Source organism: Aethina tumida, chromosome 4 (genome assembly GCF_024364675.1).
Source record: "Aethina tumida isolate Nest 87 chromosome 4, icAetTumi1.1, whole genome shotgun sequence".
In the NCBI taxonomy this organism is placed as follows: domain Eukaryota; kingdom Metazoa; phylum Arthropoda; class Insecta; order Coleoptera; family Nitidulidae; genus Aethina; species Aethina tumida.
Window position 1 is genome coordinate 7,230,170 of NC_065438.1, and position 19,352 is coordinate 7,249,521.

The window sequence follows — 19,352 nt, forward strand, 5'->3', positions numbered from 1 at the left end:
CGATACATTGGAACTACGTTACTAATAACAATAAAACTCTCAGTGGCCAATACCGCAACAATACAATTATCATACAATAGGAAACTGTTCGGAGGCACATTCCCGTAACCCGATAAGTTTTGCATTCGCAACAATATGCACATCGAGAACAGATGCATTTGCCGTGTACTTCTCCTGTATTTGTTTGTGTTTGTTGTCGACTTGGCGCATGCAAATTACGTTGGATTTTACACGTTCGGCGAATGCATTTAAAAGCCCTTCGATTTTCGATAACACCTGAAGGCTCTCAAAAACTAGATCACGGAGCAACGACGTCATCAAATATTGACCTGAGGAGTTAATTTAATTGGACGACATACCCCCCAAAACACGTCCTCAAACTTCTAATTACTCGGAAGTCAGGTTGATCCTGTGCCGGGACAAGTTGAACGGTCAAGCGCTGAATCCACGGTCGCCATTAACGTGAGATAGTGCACAAGTGGACTTAAAACAGTCCCGCGGGAGTGCCTCGCATAATTTCGTCTTCGGCGCGTCTTAAAATCTACCCAGCAATTTGAATTGCCAATATTGCCTGGTTTAAACTATCCGAACACGGATTTAAGTTCGCCCGAGTGTATGACCGGGAGGTTTATGCTCGTTAGTTGTGCGATCAATACGTAATTAGTTGTGAATACCAAATCAATGGTGATACTTAGTGCAAAATGCCTAATTTGTTGCTCTTGTGGATTAACCTCCTGAAGGACCCAAACTAGCAGACTGGTAGTCTACTTACAACATTTGTAAACTATTAATGTAATTTTCCAAGACCAACTTTAGCTCAGATGTCGCAATAAACATAAAAGAAATTTTATCTAAAACTATTGAATTAAATATTATTCATTAACATCTAAGTAGCATTTGTGATTTTTTAAAACTGTTAAAAATAAACAAAGCTGTCCCAATTTACCATTTAAATCAAAACAGTACATACACATGTATTACCTACTTAATATGGCTACTATTGGACAGGTGGCAGTGCAAACGCATGTTAAATATATACAACATAAGGAATTACTAGTGCAAAGTTGGTTGCCCCTATTTATTACAACGTATTTATTAAATCATAAAATTAATTAAAATTTCATAAATGTGCTTGAACAGAAACCAGCAAAAAGCTTGTGTAGGTACCATAGTCTTCATGGAGACAATATCTAAATAGAAATTTTATTTTTCTAATATTTTTCAACATAAATTGTAGACAAGAATGAATCAATTCATATTGTACATTTCTAAATTAAACATTAAATTGTTTTGTCTTTGGGTATTCTCTTTTTTAAAACATTTCTAGTATAAATCTTCTGGTGTTTTCTCAGTTTTGAATAAACGGTTCTTAATTGTATTTAACAGTAAATGTGACATTGAAGAGTTTGTTTCTGGAAGTAATATTGTCTAATCTACAAAAAAATATATTTGAAACAAAATAATATTTTCAGAACAATATAATAAGCCGTATTACTAAATCAATATGGCTACTATTGGACAGATGGCAGTGCAAACACACGTTAAATATATACAATATAAGGATTTAATAGTGTAAAGTTGGTTGCCTCTATTTATAATAAGATATTTATTAAATCATAAAATGAATTAAAATTTCATTAATGTGCTTGAACAGAAATCTGTAAAAAACTTGTGAAGATACCATAGTCTTCATGGAAACAATATCTAAATAGAAATTTTATTTTTCTAATATTTTTCAACATAAATTGTAGACAAGAATGAATCAATTCATATTGTACATTTCTAAATTAAACATAAAATTGTTTTGTCTTTGAGTACTCTCAATTTTAAAACAATACTAGTATAAAGTTTCTGGTGTTTTCTCAGTTTAGGATGAACGGTCCTTAATTGTATTTAACAGTGAATATGGCATTGAACAAGTTGAACAGTGGAAGTAATATTTGCTAGTCTACAAAAAATTATATTTAAAACACAATAATATTTTCAAAACAATATAATAAGCAGTATTACTATATCAATATGGCTACTATTAGACAGATGGCAGTGCAAACACATGTTAAATATATACAATATATAGAAGAATAGTGCAATGTTGGTTGCCTGTATTTATAATAACTTATTAAAACACACAACTTATTTATTAAATCATAATTTGAATTAAAATTTCATGCATGTACTTGAACAGAAATCTGCAAAAAGTTTGTGTAGATACCATAGTCTTCATGGAAACAATATCTAATATATAAAAAAATATATTGTATATATTTAAAATTCGTTTGCACTGCCATCTCCCCATTAGTAGCTGTCATATAAAGCAAGTAATAAGGTCTAGGTATTATTTTGAAAATAAAATTTTGTATTAAATATGATTTTCATAAAGAGAGTATTAATAATATTTAAAATAGACGTTTCTCAATTGTCTTGATTCAATCTATGAAGTTGTTTAGTTTTTCACCTTGAATATTTTGCACATTATCTTGAAATACGGCCCAAAATTTGGCAACAAGTAACCATAAGCCTGGAAAGTTGCCGCAACTTCCTGATGACGTTTTATCGCCGAATATATAAACATTATATCAAGACACGGCATTCTTTGGCAAGTAATTCGGCGTGCTTAGTTTAACGTAATTTTGAAGCATGTAGTAAATTTAAATCTCCTGGTAAAGCCGTTACAAACTGCAACTCCTGTAGATAACTTTAACTAGTTCCACCTGCATTGAGAATGCCGTAAGGTCTCGCCGACGACGAGCTGGAACTTTTAAACTTTCATACACTGTTGAAGGAGCAAACTACAGATTAGGGGGCGGAACTGCCTCCCCATCGGGGCCGCGCCGTTTTGAACGCATGTGTTTCGCGGCCCGATATGAAAATGCAACGATTTACATGAGAACGTCGTTACGTTTTGCCAAAGTTTGTTAATCAGAGCGCACCATTAGAGCTACCAGGGGCGCCACTTATCCACTAACTGCTTAATTTCATTAAACCGGTTCACATTAATAAATAAATGATCTGCTTATAAATTACGATGCTCAGCCGACATCGTTTCCAGCTCAACCTCTTGAACTGCACCTGTTGTCTCCGGCTGATCCATGCGAGTTTACAATGTGAGCTTTTATTCAAAACTGGCTCTGTGATCTCATTAATTGTCAACAATGAAAGGCACATAAAAAGGTAAAAGCGCTTGAACTGTTTTCGTTGTGTTGTCTCCTAAAGCAAATGCACCGCTATTGAAAACGTCCCAGTTGAATGTTTGCCTCCTTTTATAGTCGTTTCGCCCAAACGATCCACGAAATCCAATGATTTTTCTGTTTCCCATAAATCTATTCCCAACATTAAATTGAATTACACCGGGACTATAAAAGAAATCACGATAATTTCAGGTCTGTATGGTCCTTGTCTATTAATATTATCGTTCAGTAAACGCTGCAATGTTTCATAAGCCATAAAGTATTTTCTTTCTGATAAATTAAATTTTTACAAAGCGAAGTAGTTTAAAATGGAGAGTTTTCAAATGTGTCATCATAAAAAATGCATATTTGCTCCGTTCACGTCACTTAGTTTAAAACTTGTTTCGGGCTTTTAAATCCCCGACGATTCGAAAAAAAAGTTACGTCGTTACACAAATAAATTATTCACCGTGCAGTATTTACAAGTAATTCACTTTCCCTTCATATTTTTTTTTTTGCCGCGACCCCCGCCCCGAAAAAGTTTTAGCGCGACGTTTATTCATTTCACTGCCGACGGGAAATTATTTACAATTTCGGCAGTCATGAATGCCGACGAGCCGTTTCAAAGGGGACCGAAAAGAAATATCAAAGACGCACATAAAGAAACGATTTCCAATGTATAGTTATATTTAAAAGTTAAACAAATCTCCCCATTTAATCAGGCGTATTTTCCAAGTTTTTAGAAATCCGATTTCGCCTCCTTATTTATGTTGTGCAAAATACGCTAATGACGTCTCGATGTTTTTGTGCCCCCGGAGATTTTATCATTTATTAAACTGCGATTTTATAACAGACATTCACTAGACTGATTAATTTGACTTTAGCGAAAGTGATAGATTAATTGTACAAAAACATTACAGTATTGAGCTTTTTACTAATTTCTGTTCAAGCATATTCATCACATTTTGTGATTCAATAAACAAGTTATTATAAATACAGACAACCACGATTGCACTAATTATTCCTTACATTGTATATATTTAACATGCGTTTTGCACTGCCATCTCTCCAATAGTAGTCATATTGAACAGGCAATATAAGTTTATGTATTGTTTTGAAAATAATATTTTGTTTTTAATATTATTCATTATAACACATTTATAAATCATAAAATGAATTAATATTTCATGAATGTACAAAATCTTTGTGTAGAAAATATAGTCTTCTCGGAAAGAATATCGAAATATAGATTTTATTTTTTTAATATCTCAACATAGATTGTAGACAAGAATGAACCAATTCATTATACGTTTCTAAATTTAACATAAAATTCCTAGTTTGGAATAATGGTAAATATACCATTGGAATATTTAAATCCGGAGATAATATCCGTTAATTCACAAAAAATTATATTTAAAATAAAATAATACTTTCAAACCAATACTTAAACCTATATTACACAATCAGTGTGGCAACTACTGGAGAGATGGCAGTGCGAACACATGTTAAATATATGTAATATGAGGAACAAATAGTGCAAAGTGGGTTGCCTGTATTTATAATAAGCTGTTAATTGAATAACAAAGTGAATTAAAATTTTACGAAAATGCTTGAACAGAAATCAGCATAAAGCTTGTGTAGATATCACACAGTCCACATGAAAAAAAAAAAAAATATCTAAACGGAAATTTTATTTTGTTTTTAATATTTTTCAACTTAGATTGTCGAGAAGAATGAATCAAATCATTGTGCATGTTTCTAAATTTAACATAAAATTGTTTTGTTTTTGAGGATTCCCGATTTTAAGGCATTACTAGTAAAAAGTTTCTGCTATTTAGTTTTGAATGAACAGTCCTCAATTGTATTTAACAGTAAATGCATCACTGGAATATTTGAACCCGGAGATAATATCCGTTAATTCATAAACAATTATATTTAAAACAACACCTATTGGAGACATAGCAGTGCAAATGCATATTAAATATACAGTACGAAAAGAGTTTGATCCATCTGGAGAGACATCATATGCAATAGAGACAGTAAGTCTCTCACTATGGAGCAGACTTCTACTGTCTCTGTCATGCATGATGTCTCTCTCTAAATTCTGACGGCTCAAACGCTTTTGCTACTGTATACAATATAGGAACAATTAATGCAAAGTAGGTTGCCTGTATTCATACTGAACTGATTAAAGAATCTAAAGAATCTAAAGAATCTAAAGAATCTAAAGAATCTAAAGAATCAAAAGAATCTAAAGAATCTAAAGAATCTAAAGAATCTAAAGAATCTAAAGAATCTAAAGAATCTAAAGAATCTAAAGAATCTAAAAAATCTAAAAAATCTAAAGAATCTAAAGAATCTGAAGGATCTAAAGAATCTAATGTGTTCTAATATATTATTTATCATAAAAAATAATGATTCATTATGCCTAAGACGATTAGATTATTGTTTTAGCTCATTCTTACCGATATTCGTTAAAATAGTCATAATATGAATAAGACATCATATATTCCCAATTTTGTGAGTAAGCACACAATGTATGATATATAAATTAAATTAAAAATGTTTTCTGTATATGTGAAATGTATTTTACATTGTTTCCTTTCGGAAACTGTGATATTGTGTCTCAGGAATGATAATTAATCTATAGAGAGGGTAAAACAAAAAAATTAATATATTAATTTATAAAAATATATCTCTAGGAAATATCTAAATAGAAATTTTATTTTGTGTTTTTCCCACTTTTGAATTAAAAGTTCTCAATTGTACTTAACACTAAATGTAACATTGGAATATTTGAATACCGATCTGTTAACTCACTAAATATATCTAAAACAAATAATATTTTCAAGCTAATACATAAACCTGTACTAATTGGTCAATATGACAACTATTGGAGAGATGGCAGTGCAAATGCATGTTAAATATATACAATATATACAACAAAATAGTGCAATGTTGGTTGCCTGTATTTATAATAACTGTTTGAACAGAAAACAGAAAAAATATATAAAGAGATTGTTGATCCCCAATTGTATTTAATAGTAAACAGTAAATATAGCATTGAAAGATTTGATTCTGGAGGTAATATCCGTTAACCCTTGCCATTTCCATTTGCGGCACCGAAATAGAACTAAGACACTTTAGATAACGGTTCCAAGTGCTCGGAATTAAGTGATTCAAACATGTCGTGGAACATGACAAGGAATGGATATGACGTGGCTCCGAGTGTGCACATGCATATCAGTAAGATTCCGGCATTGTCGTAAAAGCGCAGTTCCATGTTATAGTACCGCGATCGCGAATAATAATTCCAGCGGAAAACGTTCCGACGTTTCGCAGTCGTAAATGATGGGGCCGCAGAGAGGCCGGATTGAATGCAAGTTATGCGCATCAAATCGGGATTATTTCGCACAAAGCAATTTTACAGGAACGGGTGGCCCCCATCCCCAATTATTCAAGACCTGTGTGTGTGTGTGCGCGACTCGTAGAAAATAGGAATTGACGTCGTAAATTCGTGTAATTGCGACTCCCGAACCATTTACGGTACTAAATGGTTATAGCCAGTGATCACACTGGTTACTCCATGGATTCGGTATTGTCCCCGATATTTTCTTCTTTAATGCCTCCACTCCATAAATTATACCGCATGCCATTTTATTGCAGCGTCGCGAGCGAGTTTAAGGGATTTTTCGGCCCGGGGCATATGCATTTAAATTGTGTCGTTAATAAAAATCTATACACGCTTAATTCCACACTAAAAATAACACTTTTTATTCCCCATTGTTCTCTGCAAATTTCCATCTCTTCTCGTCTATTCATTTCAAACTAACAAATAGTTTGACTATTATGGAGAATAATGCACCTCTTTAACAATCATTGGAAAAAACTACAATATTTGATCAATTTTTGTTATACTTTAACTAACACGGTATATATTAAAAGTGTTCATCTTTATGGTACTCGTTTATTTTTTTTCTTCTTCCACATCAAAATAGATGGCTTAATCAGCATCAAATATACAATTCATTTTTGTAAGATTTTTTTATTCATAACAATGATTTGAGATTAAAAAATAAAGACAATATTAACTATTTTTTAAGATGCTTAAGATTGATGAGCTGAAAATTTGATACCAGAATCTTTTTGCTGATAATGAGATTATTGTTCATTTAGCAAATATATAAAGTGTTGACTTTGTGGATTTAAAAAATTATACTCTAAAAGATTTGAAGTCAAAGTCTTGTTACGTGTAACAATTTAACTTGATAAAGTGACAGACTTTTAAAAATCTCTTCCAAGGTCAGATATGATAACTTCATCATCATTAGTTCCATCAAATAAGTCGAAGACTTCAGAAAAGTCCAGATTTAGATGATTTTCAATATTTCTGACAGTAATATTTCCATTTATATCAGTTGCATCGTATAAAAAGTATCCAATATAAACTTTTCAATAAAAGGAGTTTCAATAAATAATAATTAGTTGATTTAAGGTCATTACATCTTTTAGTTTTGGCGCCCAACAATTTATTATTTTGTATCTCATCTTTACCTAAATTTTGGTAGAACTAAAAATTCTGAAGATTATTGATAAATGTCACTATTTGACTCTTATACTAATTAGTTATACATTTGTTTTTTGCTTTATTACATATTTTCAAAATTTAAGTTGGGCGCCATTTTAAATAAATTGGCGCCCAACAAATTAGTTTTTGTAGTTTATATTTCATTTATATTAATTGTACCAAATAAAAAGCTTTCGTTAAAAGATTTTTCTATAAGAGGAGTTCAAATAAATAATAATTAATTGATTTAAGTTCAGTATTATCTTTTAATTTTGAATAATTTTTATCTTTGAATAAAATAAAATTTGTACTATAAACTAATAAACTAAACTACTATTAACTGTATTTTAAGATGCTTATTGATGAGTTGAAGATCTGAGACCAGAATTGTTTTGCTGATAATGAGATTATTGTTGTTTTAGTAAATCTATAAAGTATTGACTTTCTGGATTTAAAAAATTAAACTCTAAAAGATTTGAAATTAAAATTTTGTTACGTGTAAAATTATTTAACTTGATAAGGTGAATGACCTTTAAAACTCTCCTCGATGACTTCATTATCATCAGTTTCATCAAATAAGTCGAAGACATCAGAAGAGTCCAGATTTAGATAATTTTCAATATTTCTGACACTAATAAAGATAATATTAATTGTATTTTAAGATGTTCATTCATGAGTTGAAGATCTGATACCAGACTCTTTTTGCTGATAATGAGATTATTATTCGTTTAGTAAATCTATAAATTGTTGACTTTCTGAATTGGAAGACTTTAAAAGAATCCATATTTAGATGATTTTCATTATTCCTAACTCTAATAGAGAAAATATTAATTGTATTTTAAGATGTTTATTGATGAGTTGAAGATCTGAGTCCGGAATCTTTTTGCTGATAATGAGATTATTGTACGTTTAGCATTTAAACACTGAAGTATTTCAAGTCAAAATCTTATAGCCTATAAAACTGCATTATTTGATCATTAAATGTCATCAAATCTGACTTAGGAGGAGATCATCAATTCCAGAAAAGAAGTGGAAGACATACATTTAGCAAATCTAGAGAGTGTTTTCTTTACTGGATTTAAAAAATTAAACCCAATAAAATAATGCACAACAATACAGGTTGTATTTTACTGAAACCATAAATAACAATTTGGTGTACGTAGTGCATTTCGTCTGGCCAAAAGGAGTGAGTGAAATTTATCGAAATGAATGGAAGTTGCAGCGGCGCAAAACTCATTAAGATAAGTTTCTGTGCTCGCACCGTAATTCACTGTCTATTTATACGGACAGTAAAATACTTCGGGTCTATTCGAACGGGGACAAATTTAATAAAAGTTAAACTGCGCCCATGATTTTGCGATTTCCACGCTTGCTTTCCTCATTAGTTTTACTTCAATGGAAATGTATGGACATAGTTAAGATAGAAGCGGAGAACGTGCCGAGGCAGAGCCTTTTAATCCCTTAACGGAGGGACTTTTTACGGATAAACAGTTCCCATGAAATTACAACGTATGTAACGTTTGCCTCTCACAGTAAATCACCGGGCCCGGACCGAATCGAAACGCTTTTTTTTTCGTCCCCATCGTTATCTTTCTTTATTTTTTGTTTGATGAAATAATCACGTTAAGGTGACACTTCCATGTTGATCTTGGAGCTTCAATGACCGTAATGATTTAGTGATCTTCCGCCCAAGTGATCAGCGAGACGTATTTAGTGTCGTTTTGGCTGCAACAAAAGAATTTATAACAAAACTAATCACTGAATGGCGTGCGGCACGTGACGCGATGGAAATGCTGCGGCCCCTTTTTATTAAGCAACCCTCCCCCGTCACACGGTTCCTTAATTTCTCAAAAAGTCGCCTAAACGAATTGTCAGAAGTCACCACGAAAGTAAATGCATTATGTTGTTTTTAACTTGTTTAACAATAATCCGGGTAAACGGTTAAAGGAGGCAAAAGTTTGTCGGTTAAACGAGTTGAAATGATTGCCAGCTAAAAAGTCGAGACTCGCCCCGGAGATTCGGGCAGATTGGGAATTGTGGATTGGAGGAGTTCCCCTTCGGCATGTTTGACGGATAGATAAAGCTAAATTAATTTAGTTTCTTTCGGTTGGAGCTCGGAATTCCCCCGTATGCAAACGTAACTGTAAGTTTAGCGTTAATTTGGAAAGTTACGGCAAATGGAACTTTTAATTGGGGGAAGTATATCAAATTAGTACAGACTTCAGAAATCTGCAAAGGATGAAAATCTTAATAATTCAACGCCAACGGGAAACCGTATCATTGTAACAATGTTGATGAATTTGATTAACTATACATTACAAAGAATAGTTAAACTGTAATATGCTCACACGTTAAATCAGAAGCTGCTGTTGCTAAGATTGTGTGTAATGTTAGGTTGGGGACAAAGAAATCCATTATTTTTACGTTAAATTTAAATTAAATGAACCGTTTTGTTCCATAAATTGTTGTCATTTTAAGTGTAGTTTCATAACGCCTCCGTCATAAAAGTCAATATTGGCAAAAAACTCTTGTAAATTCTTTTGATGCTAACTTCTTAACACAAAGTTTATCCTATTACATAAGGCTATTGTCAAATAGATGGCAGCACGAACAGATATCAAGGATATACAACTAAAGTAAAGCTGATGCAAAAATGGTTGTCTATGTTTATAACACTAATAACAAAATAAAATAAAATTTGTCGAAATTAAAGAAATGCAATATAATATTCCTATATTATTATTTATTTAATGATTCTAATAATTTTAGTGAATAAAAACCTTTATGTTTGGGAGAAAAATAAATTTATTTTCTTATGAATTTCAAGACTTTATTTAACATCTTTAGGATTATTCGATTTGGGTTAAATATGCACAGATTTTCTATAATTTGTTGCTATTTTAAATGTAGTTTCATAATGACTCCGTCATATAAGTCTTTGTCACTATTGGCGAAAAACTCTTGTAAATTCTTTAGATGCTAATTTCTTAACACAAGGTTTATCCTATTACATAAGACTATTGTCAGACAGATGGCAGCACGAACTGATTTCAAGGATATACAACTAAAGTAAAGCTGATGCAAACGTGGTTGTCTATGTTTATAAGACTAATAACAAAATACAATAGTTTGTCGATGTTAAAACAATGCAATATAACATACCTATATTATTATTTATTTAATGATTGTAATAATTTTACTGAATAAAAACGTTTAAGTTTGAGGAAAAATAAATTTATATTCTTACGAATTTCAAGACTTTATTTAACATCTTTAGAATTATCCGATATGGGTCAAATATGCATTGATTTGTTCTATAATTTGTTGCTATTTTAAATGTAGTTTCATAAAGATTCCGTCATAAAAGTCTTGGTCTCTATTGGTAAAAAACTTTTGTAAATTCTTTTGATGTTAATTTCTTAACACAAAGCATGTTTATCCTATTACATGAGGCTATTGTCAGATAGATGGCAGCACGAAGGGATATCAAGGGTATACAATTGAAGTAAAGCTGGTGTAAATGGGGTTGTCTATGTTTATAATACTAATAATGAAATAAAATAAAATTGAAGCACTACAATATAATATATCTATATTATTATTTATTTAATGAATCTCTCACAGCCTTTGTCCCTATTGACGAACTCTATAATCAGTAGTACGTACAACATAATATTTTATTACCCTGTCTTTAATTAAAATTCTGTAAACTTTCTCTATCTAGATCCAAGAATAGTTAATTGGTAATCAGCACACATTTTTCAGATGAAACTTCCGGCTTTCGGGGCCATAAATATCGAAGCTCGCAACAGTTTCGTAGTGCTTTAGAAGCGAATGGCACGTATTTATATTACCTTATCTGGATTATCCAAATTAAAACGTAAACAGCACGTTAATTTCAACTTACCTAATTTGATTTCGCGCCCGATAACAGATTTCATTATACCTTCGACCCTCCAATAAATTTCCTTCAGTTTTACTTATTTACAATAACAAAGATCCAGTCCGGAGCGTTAAATAAGTAAAACGTTGATGGAGACATCGAAAGAATCGGATTCACGAAATAGATTTCCGCCCGATACAAATGATTAGTTCCCATTCTTTTTAATTTCCCCCTTACACTCCAAAAACACGGAGATAGAAATTTATAGACACGCTATCTATTTTTAAAATCATCCCGTTTTTGCGCTCACACTTTTTCCTTAATTTATCTAGATGTAATTCCATCCTATCGGGGATTGTAATCTTTGTTATTTCATTTTGCTGCTCCAAATGAATTAATGCCTTTTTATAAAAAGTAGATTGTGTTGCTTTAGTCTTTGGCTGCACCGTTTTTTTGTGTTCCGGCTGTTAGATACAATACCAGAAGGAGTTGAGATGGAAAGTAATCTAATCTGAAGTCCAATGCTCCCTTTGTATGACATTCATAACAAAACTCCACAATAGATAATAATTAATTGAAATTTAAATGACACCTGTCATTTTCCATCTAAACAATAAAAAAAATTCACGTGTATAACATGATTCCTAGAAAATTATCCGTGCTTTTGAAACCGTACTTCCAACAGACTAGGAAATTGAAAAGCGTCAACATCCCCTTCCATCATGTGCCCGTGGTGATAGAACAATCGGGAAGGGGTGAACGAGCCTACGACATCTACTCCAGATTATTGAAAGAACGTATTATTTGCTTAATGGGACCGATAAACGATGTAACAAGTTCATTGATTATTGCCCAGCTTCTGTTCCTCCAAGCCGAATCAACGACTAGACCGATACACATGTACATTAACTCTCCCGGTGGTGTAATAACAGCGGGGTTGGGTATTTATGACACCATGCAGTATATCCTACCTCCAGTGTCCACGTGGGCTGTTGGTCAGGCTTGCAGTATGGGGTCCCTTCTTCTTGCAGCTGGAACAAAAGGTAAACCATTAATTATTAGTTACATTATAGAAGTGTAACTAAATAATTGTGTTAAAGGGATGAGGAACGCCTTGCCCAACGCCAGAATAATGATCCACCAGCCATCTGGAGGCGTAACAGGCCAGGCCACAGACATCAAGATTCAGGCGGAGGAAATACTGAAGCTCAAGAAGCAAATCAACCACTTGTATTGCACACACACGGGGATGACCCTAGCCAAAGTGGAACAAAGTTTGGAACGTGACAATTTCATGACCCCAGCCGAAGCCTTGGAATTCGGACTGATTGATAAAGTGTTGACCTGTGCCCCCAAACCACACGAAACCGAATTCGAAAACGTCGTGCACACCCCACAGCCCAAAATAATGAAGCCACCAACCGATCACAAAGTGGTGCAACAACACTACGACGATACGTGTAAAATGGTTTACTGAAATTGTTATTTATTTGATGTAATAAACTGCTAGTGCATCTCAAGCCCGGTTTTCTTTCACGATTAAACAATAATTCGACCTTTAAAGCCCGTTTCAGAAATTCCGCACGGGTTTTGCATAAACACGTTCCGGCAGAATTTCAAAGACCGGTGCCCAAAACAAAACGGGATCGTGCAAGATTGCAGCTGTAAAATAAAGAGAAACAGGTGTTAGATTCGTCCGGAGGCGTCGTGAGCCGGGCCCAGGCCTGTTTAGTGAAATTCAAACTGGCCGTCTGCACAAACAGATTCGGCAAACAAATTCAGCAAAACAGGATTCTAATAAATGTTTAATGTTATTTGGGACGCATCTGTCGGCCGTCGCCGTTCCCGGACGGAGACTACGGTATAATTTTATTCTTCCTGCAGGACATGCCGCGTTCCGGTTCATCTTTAATCTCTCAATTTGTTTTTATTATTCTAATTTGGGTGGAAGGATTCATACAAAATCAGACATCGCACTGTAGTCAAAGTAGTTTTCAGAAAATCCAGGAAAGTTTACAGTTAATATTATTCAAATGTGAAAAACTCAATGAGAAAAAATAAATTTTGAAATTTAAATTTGAGGGGCTGTATTTTTTTCAGGGGAAACTTACCAATGGGGGGCCAAAGAACTGGTGATTTACATTTACAGTATGATGAGAATATGCCTTATCTGATTTTATTTTTTGTAGAATCTGTTTTGTTTTATTAATTGGTTGAAACTAATTATCAATTAGAACATTTTGATTTTTAGTGAATAAATTCAATTCTTAACAAATCTGATGGAAGAAATTCAGAGAATTGGACGTGTTCAACTGCTCTCAAATTTTGACCACCCATTTCAATTTACAGGAAGAATACCTAATTGTTTCAGGATGTTCTTACCAGTGGATAATGGTACTATCAACACCACAGAAGTGATGATTTACTTTTATAGTATGATGAGAATATGTCTTAACAGATTTTATTTCTTGTAGAATTTGTTTTGTTTTACTAATTGGCTGAAACTAATTATCAATCAAAGTAAATGATTTCAATTCTTAACAAATTTGATGGAGGAAATTAAGAGAATTGAACGTGTTCTGCTCCCAAATTTTGACCACCCATTTTAGAAATATCTTGTATAATTTACAGGGAGTATGCCTAAATGCTTCAGGAAGTTCTTACCAGTGATGGTACTATCAATATTTAAGAAGTGATGATTTACGATTAAAGCATGATGTTAATATGCCGTAGCTGATTTTATTTCTTGTAGAATTTGTTTCGTTTTACTAATTGACTAAAACTAATTATCAATCAGAACATGTATGATTTTTAGTGAATGATTTCAATTCTTAACAAATCTGATGGAAGAAATTCAGAGAATTGAACGTGTTCTAACTGCTACCAAATTTTGACCACCGATTTTAGAAATATCTTGTATAATTTACAAAGAGAATACTTAATTGCTTCAGGAAGTTTTTACCAGTAGAGGATGATACTATCAACACCAAAGAAGTGATGATTTACATTTACAGCATGATGTTAATATACCTTAGGTGATTTTATTTCTTGTAGAATTTGTTTTATTTTTTTAATTGACTGAAACTAATTATCAATCAGAACATATATGATTTTTAGTGAATGATTTCAATTCTTAACAAATTTGTTGGAGGAAATTCAAAGAATTGGACATGTTCTAATTAATCCCCAATTTTGACCACCCATTTCAGAAATATCTTGTATATTTTACAGAGAGAATACCTAATTGCTTCGGGAAGTTGTTACCAGTGGAGGATGGTACTATCAACACCAAAGAAGTGATGATTTACGTTTACAGCATGATGTTAATATGCCTTAGCTGATTTTATTTCTTGTAGAATTTGTTTTGTTTTACTAATTGACTGAAACTAAATATCAATCAGAACATGGATGATTTTTAGTAAATGATTTCAATTCTTAACAAATCTGATGGAGGAAATTCAAAGAATTGGACGTGTTCTAACTAATCTCAAATTTTGACCACGCATTTCAGAAATATCTTGTATAATTTACAGGGAGAATACCTAATTGCTTCAAGAAGTTTTTACCAGTGGAGGATGGTACTATCAACATCAAAGAAGTGATGATTTACGTTTACAGCATGATGTTAATATGCCTTAGCTGATTTTATTTCTTGTAGAATTTGTTTTGTTTTACTAATTGACTGAAACTAATTATCAATCAGAACATGGATGATTTTTAGTAAATGATTTCAATTCTTAACAAATCTGATGGAGGAAATTCAAAGAATTGGACGTGTTCTAACTAATCTCAAATTTTGACTACCCATTTCTGAAATATCTTGTATAATTTATAGGGAGAATACCTAATTGCTTCAGGAAGTTGTTACCAGTGGAGGATGGTACTATCAACACCAAAGAAGTGATGATTTACGTTTACAGCATGATGTTAATATGCCTTAGCTGATTTTATTTCTTGTAGAATTTGTTTTGTTTTACTAATTGACTGAAACTAATTATCAATCAGAACATGGATGTTCTAACTAATCTCAAATTTTGACTACCCATTTCTGAAATATCTTGTATAATTTATAGGGAGAATACCTAATTGCTTCGGGAAGTTGTTACCAGTGGAGGATGGTACTATCAACACCAAAGAAGTGATGATTTACGTTTACAGCATGATGTTAATATGCCTTAGCTGATTTTATTTCTTGTAGAATTTGTTTTGTTTTACTAATTGACTGAAACTAATTATCAATCAGAACATGGATGATTTTTAGTAAATGATTTCAATTCTTAACAAATCTGATGGAGGAAATTCAAAGAACTGGACGTGTTCTAACTAATCTCAAATTTTGACTACCCATTTCTGAAATATCTTGTACAATTTATAGGGAGAATACCTAATTGCTTCAGGAAGTTGTTACCAGTGGAGAATGGTACTATCAACACCAAAGAAGTGATGATTTACGTTTACAGCATGATGTTAATATGCCTTAGCTGATTTTATTTCTTGTAGAATTTGTTTTGTTTTACTAATTGGCTGAAACTAATTATCAATCAGAACATGGATGATTTTTATTAAATGATTTCAATTCTTAACAAATCTGATGGAGGAAATTCAAAGAATTGGACGTGTTCTAACTAATCTCAAATTTTGACTACCCATTTCTGAAATATCTTGTATAATTTATAGGGAGAATACCTAATTGCTTCAGGAAGTTGTTACCAGTGGAGGATGGTACAATCAACATCAAAGAAGTGATGATTTACATTTACAGCATGATGTTAATATTGATTAATTTTATTTCTTGTTGAATTTGTTTTGTTTTACTAATTGACTGAAGCGAATTATCAATCAGAACATGTATGATTTTTAGTGAATTCTTAATAAATCTGATGAAAGAAATTCAGAGAATTGGACACGTTCTAACTGCTTCCAAATTTTGACCACCCATTTTAGAGATATCATGTATAATTTACAGGGACAAAATCTAATTTATTTGAAGTGATTATTTACGTTTACATTATTGATTTTTATTGAAGGGATTCATTTTTTAATAATTCTGGGGAAGAAAATAGAGACAATCAATAAAAATGTTAACCACTTGTTTAATTATTATTTTATATATAAAGTGAGACGTTTGGTTTTGAATGAAGCTCCCTCGATTGTGTCAAATTAATTTGAAGGGAATATAAATGGAAATGTAATTGTTTACGTGAAGTCGTTAGGGTCAACGTTCCCCTTGAAGTACACGTCGTTGACTAGATGGACTCCACTCCAGAAATACAGAACACCTGTGCACTTTTCCATCGGGGGATTAGACATTGACAATTCCACCCCGTGACTCGCACTATTTACGTTTCCATTAAAGGGTGAGCGTCGCTAAGAAGCTTTCCCCCATTGGAAAATGTGCGGGACGAAAAATTGTCGAAAAAAAAAAAAAATGGCCGAAACACAATATCTTTTCGATCCGTTTTTATTTCGCCGCCACACAAAGGACCCTTAATTGTCTAACAGAAAAATAACAAACGTCCGGGCCAGATATTCCTTTGTTCAAGGACGTCAGTCCTCCGTGATATCCTTTTCTCATTAACGTACAAAGAAGGGAGGCGATACCTTGTGGTACACGTTGTCTTGTCTTCCGTTTTATTTTTTATTCGCTGCCCGGCACAGACGATCGCGATGCTGCGTGGCGTCGACAGTTCGGATGACAGACGTCGCCTCGGGCGTCCCGACGATGCATGCGTGGCCTGCAACTCAAAATTTCGGGTACGTGACGCACATTTTCGACTTTGCATGTGAAAAGGGAAAGCGGAGGGATCTCGGTCAAAGAACGCCACTTGCGGCTGACACGTGATTTTTAAAGGACGCACGGATTCTTTGTTTCTGAAGAGCTTGAAACTTTTGAAGTTTTATAAAATGTTTCTGTTGTTTTAAATTGTTTTATAAATTTCGTTAAATTAATTAATTGCATTACGTAGCACAATGGAGTCCGACGATCAATTAAAAACTGAAGTGTGGCGAATCGAGATAATGAAGTGAAATAAATGGTTTTATTGGACATTTATAATTTAATCGGGTTGAACTAAATTTCAAAATTTTGACAACCTTTAGGCGAGCTAATCCATAATTACATTAACCTGTTTCCTCGGATGCAATATTAAATGTAACTAAGCCAATAATTCATATTAAATCAGTCCTGCGGGTCTGATTAATTATAAAGGGATTTGTTGTATTCCGGCTCTATAACCAATAATTATTAATACGCGTCCCAGACATGCTGTCTGTCTATATAAACTTTTCGAAGTGGAAAAAGAAAACTTTTACAATCCAGTAAATGTACAAATGTATTTATAATTATATGTCACATGGGGGAGAATTATTGAATATTTTATTACCAGTAAAAATTCAATACGTTATACTTCTTCATTTTTTTCAAAATAAAAATAACAAGTAAGGGATAAATTGGTTGGAAAATTGAGGTTACATATATGTATTTATGACGGTGGTATTTAATTGGGCCCTTCACGTTGCACCGCAACTAATTTCGATATGCCAATATTTGTACCTGAAAATATCTTATATATCGAATAGGTCGAGCTCTAAGCGGATTACACAATATACATGTCAGATTAAATCTGTTCGGAACGCTCATTATTATTGGTTTATGATGTGGCAATATTGGTATTGACATGATCCGCATATATTTCATATAACGAAGTCTTAATATTAGATTAACACTTAACTGTCTTACTTGGTAATGTTGCACTACCGGTTTATATGATACTAAATTTTTAGTAAAAGCAAAATTTTATTAATTATTATTAAATAAAATATTCACAGTATTGATGAATACCATTGACACGTCTTTGGTCAATTCCATCCTGAGGTTTCTCATTCTATGCCACGTTTACTCGATGCTGAAGGTATCTCAAAGTCTGTGAAGAAATAGCTGAATTTCTAAGTCTCCTACCTATGATGTCCCATAAGTTTTAAATCGATGATGAATACGGAGATCTTGTTTGCTATGGTATCTAATTTACATCGAAACGTTGGAAATGCTCCATGGTAATGTAAATTCCAGCATTATCGTACTGGAAAATTGGATTCTGAAAGGATCTGGGAGATTATCATAGGTAATGGTAGCCCAAACCAAAACTGCAGTTATTTTACCTTCCCCTGTAGTGCCTTTTATTTTGTAGTCCATCATCATTCATAGACAAACAAGATCTGAATTCATCATTGAAGACAATCTCATTCCATTTTATATCTCAAACCTGTAGTCTTCTTTACTAAAATTTTGTATTTACTGGGAAGATTAAATAGAAATATTCACAATATTGATGAATACTATTTTTAAATCAATAATCAATTAGACCTTCTCGATGATCAAGATACTTATTGACACGTCTTTGATGAATTCCATCCTCAGGTTCCTCATTCTATGCCACATTTACTCGATGCTGAAGGTATCTCAAAGTCTGTGAAGAAATAGCTGAATTTCCAAGTCTCCTACCTATGATGTCCCATAAGTTTTAAATCGATGATGAATACGAAGATCTTGTTTGCTATGGTATCTAATTTACATCGGAACGTTGGAAATACTTCATGGTAATGTAAATTCCAGCATTATCGTACTGGAAAATTGGATTCTGAAAGGATCTGAGAGATTATCATAGGTAATGGTAGCCCAAACCAAAACTGCAGTTATTTTACCTTCCCCTGCAGTGCCTTTTATTTTGTAGTTCGT

At 32.8% G+C, this 19,352-nt stretch overlaps 1 protein-coding gene across 1 annotated transcript; it reads left to right on the plus strand.

Moving 5' to 3' along the window:
* The first annotated feature begins 12,204 nt into the window (after nucleotides 1-12,204).
* Nucleotides 12,205-13,137, plus strand: LOC109605146 (ATP-dependent Clp protease proteolytic subunit). Its single transcript, XM_020021718.2, has 2 exons — nucleotides 12,205-12,660; nucleotides 12,718-13,137. Exons 1-2 carry the CDS (start codon nucleotides 12,255-12,257, stop codon nucleotides 13,092-13,094), a joined length of 783 nt encoding a protein of 260 aa, XP_019877277.1. The 5' UTR covers nucleotides 12,205-12,254; the 3' UTR covers nucleotides 13,095-13,137.
* The last annotated feature ends 6,215 nt before the right edge of the window (nucleotides 13,138-19,352 follow it).

What these genes read in the sequence shown, in the direction of transcription:
- LOC109605146 (XM_020021718.2), top strand. Translation starts at nt 12,255, where the DNA reads ATGATTCCTAGAAAATTATCCGTGCTTTTGAAACCGTACTTCCAACAG. An exon ending in TCTTGCAGCTGGAACAAAAG is followed by an intron (nt 12,661 to 12,717) that starts GTAAACCATTAA and finishes ATTGTGTTAAAG; the next exon opens with GGATGAGGAACGCCTTGCCC.